Source organism: Aureobasidium namibiae, assembly GCF_000721765.1.
Source record: "Aureobasidium namibiae CBS 147.97 unplaced genomic scaffold scaffold_5, whole genome shotgun sequence".
Classification (NCBI taxonomy): Eukaryota; Fungi; Ascomycota; class Dothideomycetes; order Dothideales; family Saccotheciaceae; genus Aureobasidium; species Aureobasidium namibiae.
Window position 1 is genome coordinate 272,823 of NW_013581204.1, and position 21,762 is coordinate 294,584.

At 51.2% G+C, this 21,762-nt stretch overlaps 12 protein-coding genes across 12 annotated transcripts; 8 read left to right on the forward strand and 4 right to left on the reverse strand.

The window, feature by feature from the left end:
• Positions 1-1,672: 1,672 nt before the first annotated feature.
• Positions 1,673-2,806, forward strand: M436DRAFT_42786 (kinase-like protein; the record flags this gene model as incomplete). Its single annotated transcript, XM_013573570.1, has 1 exon — positions 1,673-2,806. The coding sequence occupies one exon, from the start codon at positions 1,673-1,675 to the stop codon at positions 2,804-2,806; it is 1,134 nt and encodes a 377-aa protein (XP_013429024.1).
• Positions 2,807-3,552: 746 nt separating this feature from the next.
• Positions 3,553-4,882, reverse strand: M436DRAFT_62209 (PCI-domain-containing protein; the record flags this gene model as incomplete). Its single annotated transcript, XM_013573689.1, has 2 exons — positions 3,553-4,559; positions 4,618-4,882. The coding sequence occupies 2 exons, from the start codon at positions 4,880-4,882 to the stop codon at positions 3,553-3,555; spliced, it is 1,272 nt and encodes a 423-aa protein (XP_013429143.1).
• An 806-nt stretch (positions 4,883-5,688) lies between these two features.
• On the reverse strand, positions 5,689-6,312 carry M436DRAFT_80228 (uncharacterized protein; the record flags this gene model as incomplete). Its single annotated transcript, XM_013573847.1, has 1 exon — positions 5,689-6,312. The coding sequence occupies one exon, from the start codon at positions 6,310-6,312 to the stop codon at positions 5,689-5,691; it is 624 nt and encodes a 207-aa protein (XP_013429301.1).
• An 893-nt stretch (positions 6,313-7,205) lies between these two features.
• Positions 7,206-7,801, reverse strand: M436DRAFT_42203 (histone cluster 1, H3g protein; the record flags this gene model as incomplete). Its single annotated transcript, XM_013573449.1, has 2 exons — positions 7,206-7,591; positions 7,777-7,801. 2 exons carry the CDS (start codon positions 7,799-7,801, stop codon positions 7,206-7,208), a joined length of 411 nt encoding a protein of 136 aa, XP_013428903.1.
• Positions 7,802-8,459: 658 nt separating this feature from the next.
• Positions 8,460-8,812, forward strand: M436DRAFT_42958 (histone H4; the record flags this gene model as incomplete). The annotated part of the gene is made up of 2 exons (XM_013573608.1): positions 8,460-8,733; positions 8,787-8,812. Coding segments are annotated over 2 exons (300 nt in total), but the record flags the coding sequence as incomplete, so codon positions are not given.
• Positions 8,813-9,275: 463 nt separating this feature from the next.
• Positions 9,276-10,082, forward strand: M436DRAFT_42240 (haloacid dehalogenase; the record flags this gene model as incomplete). Its single annotated transcript, XM_013573457.1, has 1 exon — positions 9,276-10,082. The coding sequence occupies one exon, from the start codon at positions 9,276-9,278 to the stop codon at positions 10,080-10,082; it is 807 nt and encodes a 268-aa protein (XP_013428911.1).
• Positions 10,083-10,762: 680 nt separating this feature from the next.
• On the forward strand, positions 10,763-12,036 carry M436DRAFT_42243 (uncharacterized protein; the record flags this gene model as incomplete). The annotated part of the gene is made up of 2 exons (XM_013573458.1): positions 10,763-10,822; positions 10,918-12,036. 2 exons carry the CDS (start codon positions 10,763-10,765, stop codon positions 12,034-12,036), a joined length of 1,179 nt encoding a protein of 392 aa, XP_013428912.1.
• A 516-nt stretch (positions 12,037-12,552) lies between these two features.
• On the forward strand, positions 12,553-14,661 carry M436DRAFT_42889 (acetyl-CoA synthetase-like protein; the record flags this gene model as incomplete). Its single annotated transcript, XM_013573591.1, has 2 exons — positions 12,553-14,200; positions 14,258-14,661. The coding sequence occupies 2 exons, from the start codon at positions 12,553-12,555 to the stop codon at positions 14,659-14,661; spliced, it is 2,052 nt and encodes a 683-aa protein (XP_013429045.1).
• A 682-nt stretch (positions 14,662-15,343) lies between these two features.
• Positions 15,344-15,798, forward strand: M436DRAFT_62213 (uncharacterized protein; the record flags this gene model as incomplete). Its single annotated transcript, XM_013573690.1, has 2 exons — positions 15,344-15,355; positions 15,409-15,798. 2 exons carry the CDS (start codon positions 15,344-15,346, stop codon positions 15,796-15,798), a joined length of 402 nt encoding a protein of 133 aa, XP_013429144.1.
• Positions 15,799-16,049: 251 nt separating this feature from the next.
• M436DRAFT_42387 (amidase signature enzyme) lies at positions 16,050-17,958 on the reverse strand (the record flags this gene model as incomplete). Its single annotated transcript, XM_013573495.1, has 4 exons — positions 16,050-17,403; positions 17,455-17,571; positions 17,622-17,824; positions 17,878-17,958. The coding sequence occupies 4 exons, from the start codon at positions 17,956-17,958 to the stop codon at positions 16,050-16,052; spliced, it is 1,755 nt and encodes a 584-aa protein (XP_013428949.1).
• Positions 17,959-18,520: 562 nt separating this feature from the next.
• Positions 18,521-19,804, forward strand: M436DRAFT_80236 (uncharacterized protein; the record flags this gene model as incomplete). The annotated part of the gene is made up of 3 exons (XM_013573848.1): positions 18,521-19,050; positions 19,101-19,313; positions 19,366-19,804. 3 exons carry the CDS (start codon positions 18,521-18,523, stop codon positions 19,802-19,804), a joined length of 1,182 nt encoding a protein of 393 aa, XP_013429302.1.
• A 734-nt stretch (positions 19,805-20,538) lies between these two features.
• Positions 20,539-21,162, forward strand: M436DRAFT_43163 (uncharacterized protein; the record flags this gene model as incomplete). Its single annotated transcript, XM_013573644.1, has 1 exon — positions 20,539-21,162. One exon carries the CDS (start codon positions 20,539-20,541, stop codon positions 21,160-21,162), a length of 624 nt encoding a protein of 207 aa, XP_013429098.1.
• Between the last annotated feature and the right edge of the window lie 600 nt (positions 21,163-21,762).

Below are 21,762 nucleotides of genomic sequence, written 5' to 3' on the forward strand. Positions count from 1 at the left end.
CTAGCGTTGCCAGCCACAACGATAGGCACTTGAGAGTTGGGACTTTCTCAATGCGCTTGACTGTTGTCGCAACGAGTAGAATCCATTCCGAGCAGCTTCGCATGCATGGGTATGCAGCCCCCACCTCTAGGCTATAGTCCGCCTGCAAAGCCACTCGAACACGGCACACTGATTGGTCACTATTGACGCCGGATAAGATACTCGCTGACGGCCTACTTTATGCTGTCAGCATCATTAAACAGAGCGATCCCGACCTGCCACTTAAAGGACAACCTGAACAGTGCTACCTACCTCGAAACTTTGTTGACCTACAGAACACTGTCCGGAGTATGGTACGGCCTAAACGGCACATCCCCTCGTTGATCTGGCTCATTACTCTGGAGAAGGTGACAATACAACGGAATCGTACACAGAACCCTTCGACGAAGTTCGTCACAATTTCTACAGCAACCTCAGCCAGAGTGCGAAAGCTCTCAGGAATATGGAAGGCGGTCAATCCACAAAGCTTGGTGAGAACTTTCATACATCAACATCAGTTCCTACCCAAGAACGGTCCTCGTGCTAGATGTACGAATCCGTGTGGCTAATGTGCTCCTCTTAGACCGTGTTTTCGGGATGGATTTACAGACTAGCATACGTGCTGCAAATGTCGACATCTCTCTACCCAACGAGCGAGGTGAACCTCATGTGTGTGGCTCTATACCGGTTGTAGTTGCCACATGCGGGGTCTTCTTGAAAGAAAAGGGTATGTGACAGGTGAATGTTGTCGTCGGAGGTCAACATTAAAGTGAGAAAAGGTGCCGAGGTCGAGAGTATATTCAAAACACCTGGATCTGAGTTACACATACAAGATTTAAAGCTTGCATTCAATTCACCCCCTAGGTACGGAAGAGAGCTCGACTGGACAGATTACTCGGTCCACGACGTCGCCCACGTCATGCTTCTGTACTTCGAACAACTTCCTGAACCTATCATTCCTCTGAAGTACTACGAGAGGTTCTGCGAGCCCCTGAGAAGCTTTCGGGGATTCCCTGTGGGCAAAATCTCATCGATCCAATTTGGTCGAGACAGGGCAGCAGAGGCAATTCGTTTCTATCAACGCCTCATTACCAAACTTCCTCCTCTCAACCGCCATCTTTTCCTGTACGTCCTCGGTTTCCTGGCCGTCTTTGCAAGCAAGGCAGATATCAACCATTTGAATTCACACAAGCTTGCCGCTATCTTTCAGCCAAGTCTCCTCACGAATCATCGTGACGACCCACAAGAGTCTCGCCTTAATCGGGATGTGTTGGTCTTCCTTCTTGAGAATCAAGGTAGTTTTGGAAATCCCGATGCGACTGCGGGTGCACAGTCCTTGACCTCAGCCTCACGAGTACAAGAAACTGAGACGACTAACCCCAATACGGAGACGAACGCAGCACGGAATCGAGCAGATTCTGAGAATCTTGCAGACGACCATACACTTCCCGAACGGAGAATAATCACAAGCGACTCCGAAAGAAACGTTTCCAACCGCCTGGGTAATTACTTTGCTGAAGGTAGCGAGCCTCGAATCGAATACAGCGAGTCAGATATCTATGACATCTCACAGCTATTGCTACGTTTGAATCCGTCATGGAGCAGAATCCCGCGTGTATACATCATTCTCCGGATCATTGGTTGTCTGCATATCATGTCTACATTCGTCGATGTCGGCTTTTCAGATTATGATTTTCCCGTCACGGCCAAAAGTCTACCACCTGATTTGAACCCTAAGGCGCGGTCTGATTTTATCAAGAACCAAACGGCGGTCCTGACTAAATCACTAAACCTGGAGAAGCGAGAGGGTGGCCAACACTGCTTCTTCGAAAAGGATGAATATCTGCCGCTTCAAGGTGAAGGCATCTTGGGGGTGGGTGGCTTTGGCCAAGTAGACAAGGTTCTCAGTCTGATCAGCTTCAAGAAATATGCAAGAAAAAGGGTGCTCAGAACTACAGCATTCGGCGGTAGAAATGCCCCAGCTCAAAGAGCCTTCATAAAAGAGATTGAAATTCTCAAGCGTCTGAAACACTGGCACATTGTCGAGTTTGTAGGCAGCTACACTGATCACAAGTATATCGCAGTCCTCATGGAGCCAATCGCAGATATGGATCTCGCAACATACCTGCAGCATACAGACAAAGCAAAGCATCGCGAACTCCGCACCTTTTTCGGTTGTCTATCACGAGCGCTCGAATTTCTGCATCAGCAGAGCATCCGCCACAAGGATATCAAGCCGCGAAACATACTCTATGAAGCTGGTCGCGGAGTCTTGCTTACGGATTTCGGCTTGGCTCTCGATTTCACAGAAGCCAGCCGCAGTACAACCATGGGTATGGTCGACGGGATGACACCCAAGTATTGCGCACCAGAGGTCGCTGCCGAAGAGCCTCGAAGTACCTCTTCCGATATATACAGCCTAGGCATTGTATTCCTCGAGATGATTGTCGTGCTCAAAGATCAACCGATCGAATACCTTCAGACATACTTCGAGACACACGGCTCCAATAATCGGCTCGTTCGCAAAAACGACGAGGCACTCGAAAGCCTTCTGACCGAATTTGAGAATACTGCAGTGACCTCTGATAACCGGGTGTTGAAGTGGATTAAACAAATGCTGCAGCAGAATCAGAAGCTGCGGCCTACGGCTGCTTCGCTGTCGGAAGGGTGTACGCTACCTGATGAGAATGGTATCAGACACTTCATCGGTATCTGCTGTTCATCGCCAGACGACAGCTTCTCTGAGGCTTCTGATGACTATCAAGATGATGGTTTTGATCCGCTATGAAGCACCCGTAGGAATCAGCTGAGATGTCCTCAAGTCCTCATAGGTAAACACCAGAGAAAATAAGCGACGCCCTTGCCAGCCCACGTCGTCGAAAACTCGCCTTCCTCAAAAAAAACCTACCAAGGACATTTCGTCAACAAACTCAGACCACGCTTTATCAACCCCTTTCCCAACACATCCACACCTCGACCCAAAGAAAAAAAAGAATAACCAAGACACCATGGGTTAGACTCGAACCAACGACCTCCCGATCCTCGAAAGAGTGTGTTTACGACCCAAAGCGAGCGAATGACAAAGGAATGAAAGGTAAAGGATCGGGTGTGCTGACCACTGCACCACCACGGCTATTGTTTTGCCTTGTTGGAAGGAATAGATAGAATGGGGTATATATGGGTTGGTATAAGAGAGAGTGGAAAGGTACAGGGGAGCAGAGGTTGTATGAGGGAGTTTCTGAATGGTATGGAGGTAGGCTTCTACTACTTCAAACATCAGTGATAGTCACCGAGCATGAATACAACTTGGCAGGACAGAACAAGGCAATCTATAGGTCTTACAACTTGTTTCTTTGGCCGTCGGCTCGTCAAAGTTCAAGTACACGCAAGAAGACATGAATTTGGAGAACTTGTTGAATTTATCGTTAAAAAGTATTGAAAAGAGGCGTTTGATCTTGGCTTCTTTTTCCATTGCTTCTATGAGTTACATTTCTTCCATGTCCGCGGCCATCCATGATTTAGAATAACCTGTGCCTACTCCAGCAGACTGGCCTGGTTGGTGTAAAGAACATCAACGACACTGCTCAACTTGTCAATAGTGTTGATAGCAGCATCATACTGAGCATCACGCTCTGGCTCGTCAAAGATCTCGAGACATCCCTGTCCCTGGTCGAGAACACCGATGATCACACGGTCCAGAATCATCTGACTTAATTTGTGCTCGACCTGATGGACATCCAGACCAACCATCTTGGCAATGTGTGCAATCTCGACGCGGCTGAAGGGCTCAATGACCTTGATCAGATTTTGCTCGAGCATGTTGTCGTACAGGCGACGGAGGTGAGTGGCGATGAAGCGGTCAGAGGCGAGTTGGTGGCGGTAGTCGGCGAGGGCGGTCTCGTACTCTTCGAGCGAGCGGTCGTTGTGGGCTTTGGCGACTTGCTTCATGGCGTCTAGGCCTTTGCCGCCGTACTTGAGGGCGTGCTTTGATTGCATGAGGTTGTTGACGTCGTCACTAGCGTTGAGCATGATCTTGCAAAGGAGCATGTACATGAGGCCGGCGGTGGCCTTTTCGGACTCGTCCTGGGCATGGTAGCCGTCGAGGGCTTCGATGAAGTATGAGTAGGCGGTGTTGAAGTCGCCATCCTCGGCGTGCAGCATGCCGCTCTGCATGTCGAGGTTGGCCTGCAACAACGGCGGGCAGTAGACGGAGGCGGCAGATGTGCGGGCGGATGTGAGGGCGGCGCGGCCTTTGGGGACGTTTCCGAGGGCGTGGTAGACTCTTGATTCGAGCAGTTGGACCTCGACTAGGACCAGCTTGTCATCGAGACGCTTCAACTCCTTGAGCAGGCGGTTGATGAGAGTAAGAGACTCGTAGTAGCTCTGCTTCTGAATGTAGAGCGAGACCAGCCGTGTCTCGAGGTTCTGGCGTAGGAAACCACGGCGTTCTTGGACGGCCCAGTCGATACATGACTTTGTGACGGAGATTTGTGTTTCGAGCGAGTCGGGGATGGGTGTGAAGAGGTCGAGCAGTTGGCGCACTGAGAGACGAGCAGGTTAGAGAGTGAGTAGAGATGAAGACGGGCGGACAATACACACCCAGCTTTGCAGTCTTTGGCTTTGCCAGTGATGACAGGACAGACTTTGTATTCTGAACAAGTTCGGCCAGATCGTTGGTGCGGCGTTGGTCGCGGTACAGCTCACCAAGACCCATCAAGGCATTCTCGTAGTCGCGAGCGGCGGCCTCAGACTTGGCAGGACCTTGTTCCACTATGCTCTTAAAAGTCTCCTCGGCCTGCTTGGGGTGATGCTTTGCCTGCTTCTTTGCTTCGGCGATGCGGGCGGCGTTGTCTTGTTGCGCCATGACGATATGAGGCGAGAGTGTCTCGACTGAGGTGTTGTGGGGTGGACGAGAGCGAACGCTAGAGATGGAGCGATGCGCGAGATGGAGAAAGAGACGGTGTGGGACGAGATGCGACGATGCGAGGGTTGGATGTTTGGATGATTGAGCTGCTGCTGCTTCGGACGTGGATGGCGCATGCCCGAGAGACGGAGCTCTCGCTCGTCCATGCCATCAGCCAAGCCTTCCATCTCCATCAAACACTTTCACCATACCTTTATTGTTGAACATTTGTGCACCTGTTATATCTTTTGATTCTCGATACGTCTATTCTGTTGATCCATATCTTAAAGTGGCTGTCTGATCATGTTTGTATATTTCTTGCTCTTGCTTCTAGGCAACTCTATATCCCAACTTCTGTTCGTTTCTCTTAATGCCATCAAGCACAACTCCTCAACGTATCATGCCTTTCGAAGGATATGATGAGAGCCTGCACTGCTCAAGCTCTCAGTCCATACGTCCTTTACCTTACTCTGCCCCTTTGTTGTACTGGTTTAAATGTCTATCGGCGAACCAGCCAGTTTCGTGCAGGTTATGCGAAGTATAAAATCCACAGAGTCCAACCTCTCGATTCTCTTATTCCACGTCCATGGATCGGGTGCCCTTCGGAACGGTAAAAGCGTGTACAACGCTTAACAGTAACTTGCTTTCTGGCAAGTTCAGGACAGTAGTGCGTTGACGAAAGTTGACAAGCGCCAGATGAAGCCTTGGAGTGCATCTGAAAGGCTCGTGTCGGTCTGCTGTCGCAGCATCATCTTCTTCCCGCAAACTCATGCAGCAGGAAGTGCTGTCGATGGCGCCGTCACAGGAGCAGTCGCAGCAGATGTCGCAGCCCTCTCGTCCTCCTCTTTCTGCGCCTTCATGTTCAGCCAACTCAGATAAGTCTGCCATCCAATAGCAATCACGCCTGCAAACACACTCCTGTACTGTGGTGCAACGAATGTAAAGCTGAACGCCGTGACAGCCGGCCACAGCTTCCAACTGTTCCTCCAACTGACAGGCACCGTATCGATAACTCTTTGCTTCGTCTGCTCGAGACTCTGTCCAGACAGCAGACTTTGCATGCCGAAAAAGTATGTATTGAAGCACGGTGTAAAGAACGTCTGGTTGATGACAATCTTTGTCGCAATCGACGCTGCATGCGACTTGTAGTTGAAGTGGTTGCCCAGGAACATGAACCACTTGTAGTTTGGTATAGATGATATGCCACCAATGACCAGTGCTCGTAGTCCTCGAGATGGATCGTAGGGCTCCTCGCTGGCCACTTTCTGAGCCGACAGATCGCCCAGGAAGTAGATGATCAATGTCGTCGACAGTTGTGTCATGTATGGCGAGCGATGTTGCATGCGACCATATGCTCTGAACGGCTCTTTCAGTGGCTCAATCCATGCCATTCCAGGTCCGGGAATTGTTGTTGGCCGTGATGGTACATCTTTGGCTTTGTCTTGCGGCTTGGTCGAGTTGAGTCGTCGCTGGCCGTTCAATCGTAGTCGGAACAGCAATCTGTTGCTTCGTCCGGCGAGATTGTACGTGTTCATGGTGGGTGGTCTTGTCTAGAACACATTGTTATCGTGTAAAGAGAGGGAGCAACATTGTTGAGCGAGCTCGGTAATCGGCTCGGGGCCGCGACATCTCGGAGCCGTATGGCGTGCCCCCCGTCATCTCGTCGGCGGCAGGATGTGGCATCGGCCTGTCGACGTGATAGTGGTATACAGAACAGACAAATGAATAGCAAAGAAGTCACTCTGCAACCTACAAAGGCGGATGCTGGTCAACAGACACGGCGCGGAAACACTTACATCAGACCATCAGCTGTTGCACGACATACCGAGCTTCGAGCCGAACGCCTTATCGCCGGAGCAAGGGAAGATCAAAGAGACTGTCTAGAAAAAGCCGAGTATTGAAAGAGATCAGTCGAACGAGCAAGCAGAGAGGCAAAGTGTTTATGATCAAGACAATCAAACAGGTCACGAGAGAAGAAGAGGGGGAGAAGTGTTGAAGTTGAAAGCAAGGGTGCCGGCCGGTCACCAATGCTATTTGCATTTCATTATGTTACAATCAATGCTCGAGTCTCTGTGCACACTTTCGTGCACTCCCATGATAGTAAAACCCCGAATCCCATGTCATTCCCTTGCTTGATAAAATTGAAAACTCAGTAGAAGAAAGTCAGAAACCAACGCCGGCCATCCCATCGATGTCTCCCAGATCATCCATCGTCAAGCTTCTCGTTGATGGTATATGATGCTGATGATTGGAAGTGCATCAGAAGTCGTCATGATGGAGGCGCTTAAGAGCGCTCACCACGGAGGCGGCGGGCGAGCTGGATGTCCTTGCTCTGGATGGTGACACGCTTGGCGTGGATGGCGCAGAGGTTGGTGTCCTCGAAGAGAGAGACGAGGTAGGCCTCAACGGACTCCTGAAGAGCGCCGATGGCGGAGGACTGGAAGCGGAGGTCCGACTTGAAGTCCTGAGCGATCTCACGAACAAGACGCTGGAAGGGCAGCTTGCGGATGAGGAGCTCGGTCGACTTCTGGTAGCGACGGATCTCACGGAGAGCGACGGTACCGGGCTTGTAGCGGTGAGGCTTCTTGACACCACCAGTTGAGGGGGCGGACTTGCGAGCAGCCTTGGAGGCGAGCTGCTTGCGAGGGGCCTTGCCACCAGTGGACTTGCCTGTGAATGTATGTAAGCGACTGATGATGGTAGATGGTGGAGTGATGATTGTTGATTGTTGATGGAAGATGCGGTGGCGTCAAGGCCAAAGACGCGTCGAAACGCGCCCGGGCAGTGAGAGCGACGCGCAGTCGAAGGCGGCGATGATGATAATGATGAAAAGTGATATGCAAGTGATTACTTACGGGCAGTTTGCTTAGTGCGAGCCATTGTAGATGACTTGTGTTGATGAGATGTTTTTGTTGTAGTGGATAGAAGAAGAGATGGTTGTTGGATGATGAGGAGAGAGGATAAGTGTGGGTGGGGGAGAGGATTTATAAGTGAAAGGGCGGCGTTGATTGCGGGTTGGACGCTCCTGCCAAAATCTCAGATCTTGGGGCTTGTTTGAAAGTGACAGAATCAAGCACATGCAACTGGCTTCTTCTGGCTGCTTGCTTTGGCAGACGAACGCGAACTTCACGCTGCCTCCGTGCTCCGTTGAGTCCGTGCACTCTCTCAGATCTTCTCATATTCAGCTTAGCGCGCATTCTAGTGATCCGTGCACCTCTCGAAGGCCCTTGCAGCTTGTTGATTCTTGGTCTTGGAGGCGGGTGATTCTGATCGTGTGGTGATTCGGTCGCGCTTTCCTTTGACGCGTCGCAGCCCATAAACAGCTCCTTCCCTCTCCAGGAATTATATTCTCATTCACATTCCCATCTTCACCCAGCGACTTCATCACACTTAAGACCTCGTGTCTATACAACAACAACTCTTCAACTTTACCTTCAAACAACTTCTATCACAATGTCTGGTCGTAAGTCTTACCCCGCCTCACATCTACTCACCTCTTCCTCCACCTTCAGTCAGCTAATGCATCTCCTCTACAGGTGGCAAGGGTGGCAAGGGTCTCGGAAAGGGTGGTGCCAAGCGTCACCGCAAGATTTTGCGCGACAACATCCAGGGTATCACAAAGCCCGCTATCCGCCGTCTCGCTCGTCGTGGTGGTGTCAAGCGTATTTCTGCCATGATCTACGAGGAGACCCGCGGTGTTCTCAAGACCTTCCTCGAGGGTGTCATCCGCGACGCCGTCACCTACACTGAGCACGCCAAGCGCAAGACTGTTACTTCGCTCGACGTCGTTTACGCTCTCAAGCGCCAGGGCCGTGAGTTTCTTCGCTTCCTCTCATCTTATCCAGTCACTGACATTGCTTCTCAGGTACCCTTTACGGTTTCGGTGGTTGAGCGTTTTTCTTTCTTCATCATGGGTTTCACGACTGCTTAACTGGCCGCGTCATTCGTCCAGCGGACCGGGATCGTTATCAATCATCATCAATGGGTTTTCGGGATGGGAAGTGTGAAACATCACTCTGCTACTTTGGGGTCAATGCCGATGTACAATCATACAGGCAGGGGAGTTTATGGGAAATGCAATGCAATGATACCAGTTTAATCCTCAACATTTTTGCTACGCAACCTTCTTTGTCTTTGTTCTTTGTGATTGTCTTTCTTTGTGCCTCTCTGTGACTCGTCCAGTTCTCTCTCGTTGCCGGTGTTGTCTTTCTCCGCATGCCCGAGAGGAGCCGGCAAGCTTCCTCCTTTCGCCGTGAAATCGATAGTACTTATATGTCCAACAATCATCTATCATATACCCTTGACCAATTTGTCTATCTCGCCCTTACCGACATACAATCATTACTTGTTAATCATGGAGGACGCTCGTGCACTCTTCTTCGACGTGTTCGGTACCTGTGTCGACTGGAGAAAGACAGTAACCGACGCGTTGGTCCGACAGTCCCGAGTAGCTCTGATGAGAAGATCAGCAATCATTACAAACGATGTTCGGACCAAGGCAGATGCAATGAGCACCGAAGACTGGGGTGCTTTTGCTCAGGAATGGAGAAGCAGCTACTACACGTTCACTCGATCTCTTGCAGCCGACGCATCTCTCAACTGGAAGACGGTGGATGACCATCATCTCGAATCTCTGCACGATTTATTGGTCAAATATGGTCTTGGTCGCGAAGACGGTGACCTCGGAGGTCTTTGGAACAAGGATGAAGTCAAGGAGATGAGTCTCATCTGGCACAAACTTGATCCTTGGTCTGATACCGTTGCTGGCCTTAAAGCTTTGAACACAAAGTACGAGACTTGCACCCTCTCGAATGGAAACATCGCTCTGCTGAAGGACATGCAGCAGCATGGCGGCATGCCGTTCAAGCATATATACTCTTCCGAGCTGTTCAATTCCTACAAGCCCAACCCGGCCATCTACCTGGGGGCTGCGAAGAGACTGGGCTTGGAGCCGAGTCAGTGCGTCATGGTCGCAGCGCATCTGGGTGATCTTGAAGCAGCGAAGGGCTGTGGCTATTCCACCATCTATGTTGAAAGATCACGCGAGGAAGAGAAGAAGAACGAGGATGAGGCTAGAGAGAAGGGTTTTGTGGATATATGGGTCAAGATCGATGAGGAAGGATTCGTAGAGGCCGCACGGAAGCTGGGAATCAGTGTGTAACACGGCAAAGTCCCTGATGTCAGGGGTACCACCCTGGCTTGAGATAAAGTTCAGCACATCTTTCGTCCCACCCGACCTGTTTCATTATTGCTGTATATGTTTTAGACAGTTTATCATATATGGATACTCCTGTGATAGTCTCCTCTTGAGTCACTTGCTTTTGTATCAGTTGGATGTTGTCATGCTGGGAGTAGTACTAGCTTCTTGTTTCTTTAGTGAACTCAGTACACAAGTCCAATGAAGTGATTATCAAAACAGCAACAAGACAATATCTCGATATAGACAGCACGAAATCGTATGAGGCTCATACCAGTCCAAGAAGTAGTCTTTGCTCGCCCTCTGATAGTCTCGATACATTAGAAAGTGCTGGTGGGGAGTTGTTGTACTGGAAAACAGTTGGAAAAGATGCCAGAATTGCTGCGGGAGGTGTGACCCGGCCCGTGTGATTTAGACTCTCGAGCTATAGCTGTCACCCTGCTCTCGAGTCAATCGATCTGCAAACTGCCAAGCCACAGCCGTCCGTACCGCCTCGCACCGGCCATACCTTTTACTTCCAGCCATTCGCCTCGCTTTCTGCCCTTGTTCATCATGAAAGCAACTGCACTTGGCAACGCGCCAAACCCAGCACAGTGGGCCGTCATTAGAGCCACCACGAGGAAGTATAGTTCGCTGGACCGGAGATGATCACACATAGAAAGACGCGGACCGGCTGCGTGCAGTGCAAGAAACGTCGGATAAAGGTGTGTGAGACGAACCGTCGTTCTCCTTGCTTTCGGAATTTCCTTCTTCGTCGTCAACCCGTCCAAGATCGACTCGAAATCTGACCGGGCTACAGTGCGACGAAACCAAACCAATATGTGAGAAATGTAGAAGAACATCACGAGAATGCAGTTTCCAGAACCCTCAACCAGATACGAGTGCTCGTTCTGGAGAGAGTTTCACCCTAAAGGAAATGGAACTACTGCATCATTTCGTCACGCATACGGCAAAAACACTTTCCGATCAGACAGAGCATCAAAACATTTGGCAGACCGCAGTCGTCAAAGTCGCGTTCAGACACAAGTTTCTGATGCATGGAATCCTCGCGGTTGCTGGTCTCCACGTGTCAGTTACGCGTCAATGCGATGAGGATGACCACTCCATATTGGCCGCCAATCACCAGGACCTGGGCTTGCAAGGATTTCGGTCTGCTCTGGAGAACTTCAACTCGGAAAACTGCGAGGCGTTATTTGCTTCGTCGATTCTGGTCGCGTGCTACATCATCGCCTCATCAGGCACGCGCTTTAACCCCAACCTGTCCACAGGAAGCATTTTCAACGAGGTCTTGCTCGGGGCTGTGGTAGACTGGATTCGTATATTCAGAGGCACCGACCATATTGCTCGTCGTGGTAGGATGTGGCTCGAGGACAGCCCCCTTGCACCTCTCCTTGTAGACGGACCATTCTGTCAGTTCACCCAGCCCATGGATGAAAAGGCCGTCGAGGAAGACGAATATTTATCCAATCTACAACAGCTATGGCAGCCCGGCACTCCCTCTACAATCGAGGGGACCAGCAGCGAAGAAGCAGCCATATATGACGAGGCCTTACACTACTTGCGGGAAGCATATGGTCGTATGAGCAGAGCCACGGCACCACAAAACACCTGCACATGGTGCTACAAGAAATCATCAGAGACTGAAACTGCTCATCAATGTATCTCACCAATCCTTGCCGGTCTATTCTGGTTCGTGCAGATTCCGAGTGAATTCTTCGAAATGCTAGAACAACATAAGATCGTCGCTCTTATTCTGCTGGTACATCAAGCAGTCCTCATCAAGCGAATAGGCAATCTATGGTGGAACCGAACGCCGGCAATAAAAGTCGCGAGTTCTGTTTACTCGACAATACCCCCGGAGTATCATTTCTGGCTCGAATGGCCAAACCAAGAAATCGAGTACACTCCCTATAGCTGATTAATATTCTCCCGAGGTCCAGGAACACCCCCCACTCGGCACAGGATATATAACAAGCTACGTTTCATTTGACGACTTACGCCGCCGCTTGTAGACCAGACACAGTCTCTGGAGAAGCCGTTGCACGACAAATCACGCTACCTCGGACACTGACACCAACGCAAACTTCTGTTTATTCCACCACGAGTATTGGACCACTAACGCACGATCGCCTTGCTCGAATGGCTGCATGTCATCAAAGATTCTGCCTTCCAACGAGATGGCCGGCGAACAAGGGTTGGTCTGCGTCACTGTTGACCATTCCAGCGCGAGTCATGATGCCGAACCCCGCATCACCTCCACCTTTGGACGTGTGGGGAAGATTCAGGTCAAGAAGAGGTCAATCTTGTCCATCCCGCTGACCCGAATAACCTTGTGTATAGGCGCGGCTATCTGATCTAATACTTGTACCTTGATGTAGGCCGTCCAGTCCATGTGTGTCGATTCTCAACCTGTACAACCACTCCCGAAATCACCATGTCGAACACACACCCTCAAGATGCAGCGCACGCCGCTTCGCTCGACGCGCCAGAAACCTTTTGGTCACACGAAGCCAAACAACTGAGCTGGGCTGTACCTCCAAAGACCATCATCGAGAGGACCACCAAAACCCTGCAATCCGGCACGAAACACCAACACTGGAAATGGTTTCCAGACGGCGAGATATCGACCTCATACAATTGCGTTGATCGACACGTTGATGCTGGCAACGGACAGCGTACAGCAATAATTTGGGACTCACCCGTGACGAACACCCAAGAGAAGATCAGCTATGCCCAGCTCGCAGAAGAGGTCGCAACACTCGCTGGTGTCTTGCGCGAAGAGGGGGTAAAGAAAGGAGACGTGGTTCTGATATACATGCCTCAAATACCTGCTGCCCTCGTCGGCATTCTTGCCACCGCTAGGCTTGGTGCTATCCATGCGGTCGTCTTTGGTGGATTCTCGGCACCGAGTCTGGCACAGCGCATTGACGCGTCGAAGCCTCGTGTGATCCTCACTGCCAGTTGTGGCATTGAAGGTGCCAAAGGGCCGTTGCCGTACCAACCCCTGGTACGCGGTGCTGTCGAGCAGTCCAAGCACAAGCCGAGCAAGACCATCATATGGCAGCGTGAACAGAGTCGATGGGACCCTGTCATCAAGGAAGACGGCGAACGCAATTGGCAACGACTAGTCAAAAGTGCCAGGAACCGTGGCCTCAAGGCCGAGAACGTCCCGGTCAAGAGCAACGATGGACTATATATCATCTACACAAGTGGTACCACGGGAGCTCCGAAAGGAGTATTGCGCGAAGCAGGTGGTCATGCAGTTGGCTTGAACTGCAGCATGCGCTACTTGTTCGGTATCCAGGCTGGCGATGTCATGTTCTGCGCATCTGACATTGGCTGGGTGGTTGGTCACTCCTTCATCTGCTACGCACCACTACTGGCAGGCGCGACCACAGTTTTGTTTGAAGGCAAGCCTATCGGTACACCAGACGCTGGCACTTTCTGGCGATGTATTGAACAGCACAAGGTGAATGTAATGTTCACTGCACCAACGGCCTTGCGAGCTATTCGTCGTGAAGATGGACAGCACAAGTTCTTCATCGAAAGAGGCGAGAGGAATGGCATAAGGTCACTGCGAGCGCTGTTCTTGGCTGGTGAACGCAGCGAACCAGCTGTCGTCAACGATTATACCAAGTTGCTACAAAAGTATGGTTCCCCTGGGGCTGCAGTTGTGGACAACTGGTGGTCTTCCGAATCAGGTTCACCAATGACAGGATTGGCACAACTGCCCAGTTCATGGCATGATGGTGGTAGCGATAAGCAGATCAGGCCTCTGGAGACAAGACCAGGCAGTGCAGGAAAGCCAATGCCTGGTTTCGACATCAGAGTTGTAGATGACGATGGTAACGAGGTCCCAAAAGGAAAGACTGGCAACATTGTTCTTGGCATGCCGCTCGCACCTAGCGGATTCACGACACTTTGGAAGGACGAGAAGCGTTTCTACAACGGATACATGCTGCGTTTCGAGGGCAAGTGGCTTGACACGGGCGATGCTGGTATCATTGATAAGGACGGCTATGTTCATATCCATGGTCGTTCCGATGATATGATCAACGTTGCTGCACATAGGTTGAGCACTGGTAAGTCTTCCATGGAGATTGAAGTAACAGAAAGCACCATACTAATCTCTCTACTAGCCACTCTGGAGCAAGCCATCTCCTCACACCCTTCAATTACAGACAACTGTGTCATCCCCGCGCCAGACCCTCTGAAAGGACACGTACCCTTCGCATTCGTGGCTCTCTCGTCCTCGGCAGCACCAATCCCCGAAAGCGAATTGCTCTCTGCCATCAACTCGCGCGTCAGAGCAGCTGTTGGACCCATCGCTACACTGGGAGGCGTAATAATCGCACAAGGAGTCATTCCTCGCACAAGAAGTGGAAAGACTCTACGCAGAGTGTTGAAGCAAATGGTAGAAGATGCGAGCGAAGGCAATTTCGACAAGGAGGTCGAAGTGCCAGCGACGATTGAAGATGTTGAAGTTGTTGAGAGGGCGAGGAAGGTGATCAAGACTTATTTCAGCAGGAAGAGCAAGTTGTGACGTGTGTCTGATTATATAATTGTATGAGTACTACTTTTTTGTATGATTTCATGAATCGATTGCATTTTTTCCCTTTATTTTCATTTCTTGTCGCAGGAGCTCGGCGCCGCGCGTTCGGCCAACCCTGTGGCACGAGCTCCCTCCGGCCAGCGGCAACAGCAGCCGGATGCACGCGGAGTACCCTCATGAACAATGACGCTGCTTTGTTCGCTCTGGAGTGGCAAAGTCGACGAAGCAGTTTGCAAAAGACAGAGAGAGCAAGAAGACGTGGACAGACAGTGGCTGAGTATTAGAAATAGCAAACGTGGTAAGAGGGGAAATCTAGAGCGTGTGATTCCTCACGGTTGGAACGGCCGCAAGCTGTAAAGGTCAGGTCTTGGTAGAGACTGCGCCCAGAGGCTTGGAGTTTAATATCACGACGGTAGACGACGACACTCTTTTTGATCTGCCCTCCTTCCTTCTTTGCTCCATCTCTCATCTATTGCGTATTCCTTTGACTCTCGCCATCAATACTGCTTGTCGCCGCATAAGCCCTTTGAACACCGTGTCTCTACGAATCTCGTCGACACCAACACCCACCTGTCGCATAGCGCTCCATCTGCCCTTTCGACCGAGACAAAGCATCCCACACGCATCTCGCGCCTCTATCATCTGAACACCTTTACCTCGCTCTTACAAAGCTATGGGTCAATACGTACGTTGACTCCTCTGCACCCACAACAAACACCAAACTAACAACTACCACAGGACGCCCCCTCAGGCCCACCACCCACCTACTCCGCCCCCGGCGCCACCAGCGGCGGCGGCGAAGCAGCAAACTACTACGCCGACTCCTCCGCACCCGCCGCACCCCAAAACAGCTACTACCCACCACAACAAGGCTATGCCTCTCCCGCGCCAGACCCGCATCGCGGGTTCATGCCTCCTGGACAACAGCAAGGCTACCCTCCTCAGCAAGGATACCCACCACAGCAAGGATACGGTGGTCAGCAACCGATGTATTACCAACAGCAGGGATACCCGCCGCCTCAGGGTTATGTGCAGCAGCAGCAACAGAGTGGGAGTGGTGCGGGAGGTATTTGTGCGGGTGTGTTGAGTGCGTTGGCTTGTTGTTGTTGTTTGGACATTTTGTTCTAGGTGATCACGCATTTGCTGTTTTAGGCAGAGGGTTTGAGGCGTTTTTTTCTTTGGGCGAGTGGAGCAGTGATATCAGGAGGGGGTTTTGTGATAAGTCTTGCGACTTGAGGACTGTGTTTCTTTGCGTTTGGTTCTGCACTTTTGATTGTGCTCTTCTAGTAATTGCAATGTTCGCTTTCTAATTGATCTTCTACGACCACACCCACTTCTATGTACAACTAGCGCTTCAGTCCTCCACTTTTCTCCATGCTCTAAGTCACAGGGATGTTTCTGACCAAGTAATCACGCCATTGGGGCAGAGTTCTCTGGTGAGGTGTCTTTGAGCTCCACTGCAAATCCTCGATAGCAGATCCCCACTTGACAAGCTTGTCCTCTGCAAAAGCAGTCTGCATGAGTGCCAGTCCAAATGGCATGCCGTTCTCATGGGTACCGGCAGGCAGGGTCAACATGGGATAGCCAGCCTGAGCAGCAATCTGGGGTGCCTGTGCGACATCTGGAGGAACCAACAGACCATCGAGTTGAGTACCGTTGGGTCCCATGGCCAGCACGGCATCGATACCTGCTTCGCGGGTGGTGTAGCGGCAGTAATTGAGTGCTGACCAGTAAGTTGCGTTCATCTCTCCCTTTGTGGCTAGCGAGGCCAAGAAGCCATCTTGACCGGAGGTGAAAGCAGGAATACCACTGCCGTTTGCATAGGGGTAGCCACCCTCTGTGCCGTCGTTATCGTAGTTGAATTGGACGAGGTCCTCGAGCGAGCGGATGTTGGTGTTGTTGAGGTCGGCTAGGTAGGTGCGGATGTTGTTGTAGAAGTCGACTTTGATGTAGGTATACTCACTCTCATTGGGGTAGCCACGAGTGCTGCCGTAGTCCCAGTTCCAACCGTCGGGAGAAACGATGGTCTTGTAATAGGGAAGCTCGGTATTGTTGACGATGGTGGCGCCGGCAGACTCAATCAAGCTGACGAGGTCAAGGAGGACCTCTTGCTGGTGAGCATCTGCATAGACCCAGAAGCTGTTCCATGGGATGCCGAAAGTCGCTCCCTTGAGTGCAGTTCTGTTGGTCAAGAATTGTGTATAACCATCTTTGGGTGTCTTGCCAATCTGGGCAGAGGTCTGGTTGTCATGGCTGTCCACACCGTAGATGGCATCGAGAACATACGTGACATCGCGAACGGTCTTGCCAAAAGCACCAACGGTGTCCTGGTTCAGGGACTCAGGGATGACGCCACCGCGAGAAGTCAGTCCAACGGTCGGTTTGAAACCAACAATAGCGTTGCGCTGAGCAGGGTTGATAACAGACCCGTCGGTCTCTGTTCCGAGAGCAAAAGGGAAAACGTTGGCTGCAACACCAACACCACTTCCAGAACTGCTGCCTCCCGGGTTGACTGTAAGGTTGTATGCGGATCTGCATTGGCCGCCACGACCAGAGTATCCCTCCGAGTAGTAGTTGGAACGCATATCTGCCCATTCGGACAGAGTGGCCTTGCCGAACAGCACGGCACCGGCTGCACGAAGGTTGCTCACCACGTAGGCATCACGAGGTACAATGTTTCCTTGCAGTGCCCATGATCCAGCAGTCGTCTGCATCTTGTCTTTTGTGGCAATGCTGCAACACCATCAGTAACCAGGCGATGAAACGGGAAGGCTGAAGTCGTACTTGTCCTTGACTGCAAATGGGATACCATGCAGAGGGCCACGGATCTTGCCACGACGGCGCTCCTCATCCATGGCTGCAGCGATATCGAAGACATCGGGATTGACCTCGAGGATAGTGCTGTGCATTCATCAGTGCCGTTCCGAATCTTGCGTACCACAATCACTTACTTGAGGTAGTCGCGAGTCTGGAAAACTCTCTGCAGATAGCAGCTCGTGAGCTGAACTGATGTGAGATTTCCAGAGCTCATGTACTCTTGAAGCTCCTCGATGCTCTTCTCCGCTATCACGAAGCCGTGGCATGCTGGCATAGGAAACAACAGCTCTGTGTTATTGACATCCTGCAGCAGAGGGAAGCCATACTCTGGATAGTCCTATGTCTCTGTTCAGCTCGACGATCACCATCGAGATTGTTTTTGGAACTCACAATGGAAGCGTTTTGGAAGCTACGGGTAGCGCTGGCGAAGCCAAGCGTGACCGCAACAGTGAGACAGTTTATGATCTGCATCACCGGTCGAATGGAAGATGACAACGTCCAAACACCCTTGCAAATGATATGATATGGAAAGAAAGAAGGTCTTGTGTTGTACTCTGAGGGAATTAGATGTTCATTCGGCAGAATTGCCATTGCCATTGATCGACACGAGCATTGAATACGCACGTACCTCGCGCTCCTTCCTGTGTTCACATGAACTGTTCGGCGGCTTTGCCATCCGGACCAACAGACCTAAAGTGCGGTCGAACTGGTCCGGTAAACTTTAATCTGCCGTTGACAAACCTTCTCGGAGCAGCAACACTGCTGTATGGACGCGTTGTAGGAACTTCAGCTACAAGGTTTGCTTAAGCTGCAGCACCATTCCCACTTGTGGAACCCTCCATGTCTGAACGATAGATCAACCACGCCCGGACCTCGCACTGCCAAAATCTGAGGGCAAAGGTTCCGAACCCTATGATCGGTAGATAGCTGTCCCAGCATCCTGGACATCTCCTTTCTTCTTGCATGAAATATTAATCTATCGCGTGGGTCTCTCCTCTCATACGCACATTCAACTTGTCCTGACGCCGCCGTCATGGTCGCCATCGATGTCGCCCAGGCCTACGCCGAAGGACGCGTACCTACAAACATATCGTACATCACGCCCGAATACTTGAGCGAGTCGCGCGATGGACCCGCCATCACTGGAATACTGGCAATCTACATCATCACCACCATTCTGCTCATCTGCAGATTTGCCTCTCGAATCTTCATCGTGAAGAGCGTCGGCCTCGATGACTCCATTGCAGCGTTCTCGTGGTTGTGCTTTACTGCTTTCATGGCCCTCTGTTTGGTCCTGATATACGAAGGCAGCGGTCGGCATATCGAGTACATTCAATACGTCCTCACTTTGCCCGAGGTTGAGGAAACAGAAGTGGTCGACTACGCAGCCCATCTGATATACACGGCCACCTTATACTTCTGCCGACTGAGTGGTCTTGCCTTCTTTTCACGCCTTTGTAGCTCGCATCCAACTTTCCGCATCTCCATCTGGGCGTGTGGATTTTTCTTGACCGCAGCTTTCATTGTGCAGTTCTTGCTCATTCTTCTCCACTGCCTTCCAGTGTAAGCACGCTCATGACGGCCATGTTGGACGATAATTGACTTGTTGATAGTACCGGACTCTGGCCTTACGCATGGCAAACAACGGACAGGACCTACAAATGTCTTAATTGGGGCGTTGTCTACGTGACAAACTCAGGTCTGTCGCTCGTGAACGACATTGTTCTGTTCAGCATCCCGATAGCAATGATTTCGATCTTGCAACTTCCCAAGGGTCGTAAGATAGTATTGGCCCTCGTATTGCTTCCGGGAACGCTCGTCATTGGGTATGTTGGACGAATGAGAAGAGTCTTGGAATGTATACTGATCGATTTGCAGCATATCATGCGCACGTCTCTGGCTTTGTGTCGTTGGCCAGTGGCGGACCGATGGTTCATGGTACTACGATCCACAACTAGTCATTGAGGTAGCAGAAATCGGCGGAACACTGATAGCTCTTTCGGTCCCCAGCTACAAACCAATCCTGAGTAGATGGTACGGTCAGATGAAGAGTACTGTCGAGGTTTCCCGTGGACCAAACTCGAAGTACGGCGAGGGAGGATCGAATCGGAAGAGTTCGATACCAGCGCTCTGGGGTCCGCAAGCAGCGGAATCGAAGCTGAAGACATCCATCCAAAGTGGCGGGCAGACGACAGTGTCTAGACAGTCGTCAGATAACAGCCTGCTCAGTCCAGACGACAACATCTACGTGACGACGGACGTGGACATGAGTTCGATCCCCATGGCGAGGCTTAGGACGAACAGTGTAATCTTGTAATTCTTGTTAATCACAGAGAGAGAGGAACAATCTCAACAACACACGATGTTTTTTCCGAATACAAAACGCGATTGTCAAGGTGAGGACAGACTGGAACGCGGATCGTTGGTGTCTCTCGAAAGTCGAGATAGACGTTGTGGGAGCTGGGAACAGCAGGCGAACCGAGCTTGATGCCGACTTGGTTTGCTTGACCCCACAGCCGCTGCGCGTCAAGCGCGTTGAAGCTGTTTGTGAACGGATGCACCGCTCACCCGCATGCTCTTATTGGTGATACATGGGGAAAACAGTTTGGACGGTAGTACATGAAGCTCGAGGAAGTGACCTTCTCTCGGCCATAAAAGGTACTCAAGTGACTCCGGAAGTGATTATCGTGATGGCTTCGAAACAAGTCGCCTAGGAAGTAGTCTTACCAGCCACCCCAGCCGCCTCTTGCAGCAACACTACGTAAGTACCATCAGAACCTGTATCTCGGTCGTTTGCATTTTTCCTTCTTCTGATCATTCCTATTCACTTGTCCATATCGCCTAACTTTCACTCACTTGTTCCTTTTGCTACCCAAACATCTTAACGTCAGAGAGCCGTGTTACTGCCATCATCCTGAACCAATCGCATAAATCGAAGCTACACCCGCCGAGCTTCCTTCACTCGCAACCTCCGAGCGTCAAATACGTCGAAGCAAACGGCTACATACAGTCGCTAATCTCTCACTTCGGAATCAACAACACACATACTCGATGTCGGCCCTCGACTACGGCAGCACCTCTCCGGTGGAGGCCAGAACAATCAACGCCATGTCAGTGCCCTGGATACTTGCCAAGAGAGCACTGCCAGGCATCGTCGGACGTCAGACAAGTAAGCCTCAGTTCTTGACAGCAAGAGACAGCATGGTCGCCATCCCTACAGTCTACTATGGCCTTGACAGTGGCCCTGATGCCGGCACTGTCGTCGGCGCAACCCTCGGATCAGTCGCTGGTTTCATCCTCCTTGTCTGGCTCATCCAAACTCTCTCAAGCGGCCGCAACAAGCAACCCGACGAAGAAGTCATTATCCGCCACGAACGCTCGCCCAGAAGACGCCGCAGATCCGAGATGCGCTCCGTCAGCCGAGGACCCGAACGCGTTATACGTCAAGAAAGAATTGTCAGAGACTCAAGCCGCGCAGCACCACCCATGAGAAGCAGCTTCATCGTCGAGCCTGAGAGAAGGGTCGAGGGAGATGACATTGTCGAAGTCATCGAGGAACAGTCAAGCGTCGGTGCACCTAGAAGAAAGCCTAGTCGTAGAGGCAGTGGTACATATCGGTCAGTAGATCCGTTGATGTACGACGATCGAGGCTATGCACGCAGAGATGTGTACTAGTCTCGAGAAGGCGTAGATTTACTTCCTGTCAAATCTGCAGCAGGCTAATGTGCCTTCGTAGACACAGATGATCGCAAACCAAACGACACTATCGACTATCCTCTCAGACCTTCTGCCAAAACGGCGAATGCATCTGGCATTCGATGTTTTCCGACAAGACTCTACAAAGATAAGAGCAAGGCGTTTTTGGCTTGGGATGGATTGCTGCATTACGAGAGGGCCTTCTACGGAAGGCGGTATTCAAGGGCTGTGGTTTTTGCGTTTTTCTTCTTTTCTTTTCTCTCGCCACTTTCTCCTGTACCTAGACCTGGCTTTCACGATCAGAATCGAGTTGCATTTTCTGGCTCGAGTGACTTTTTCCTTTTTCAAAGCGGCGACGTTGAAAAGATCGAAGAAGGAACAAAGACAAAGACATGAATGGGCAGCTTGCAGCTTCCCCAGATTTCGAGTGACGCAGCTTGAACTTTGTCGACAGCGCTGAGGCAAGAGCGACGAGGCCGCCTGTCAACGTCGCGCCTCTGAAACCAAACCACCTGTCCTGACAACACCTGCTCGTTCTTCCTCAATTGCTGCCTACCCACCTCTCTCGACGGACAAGAC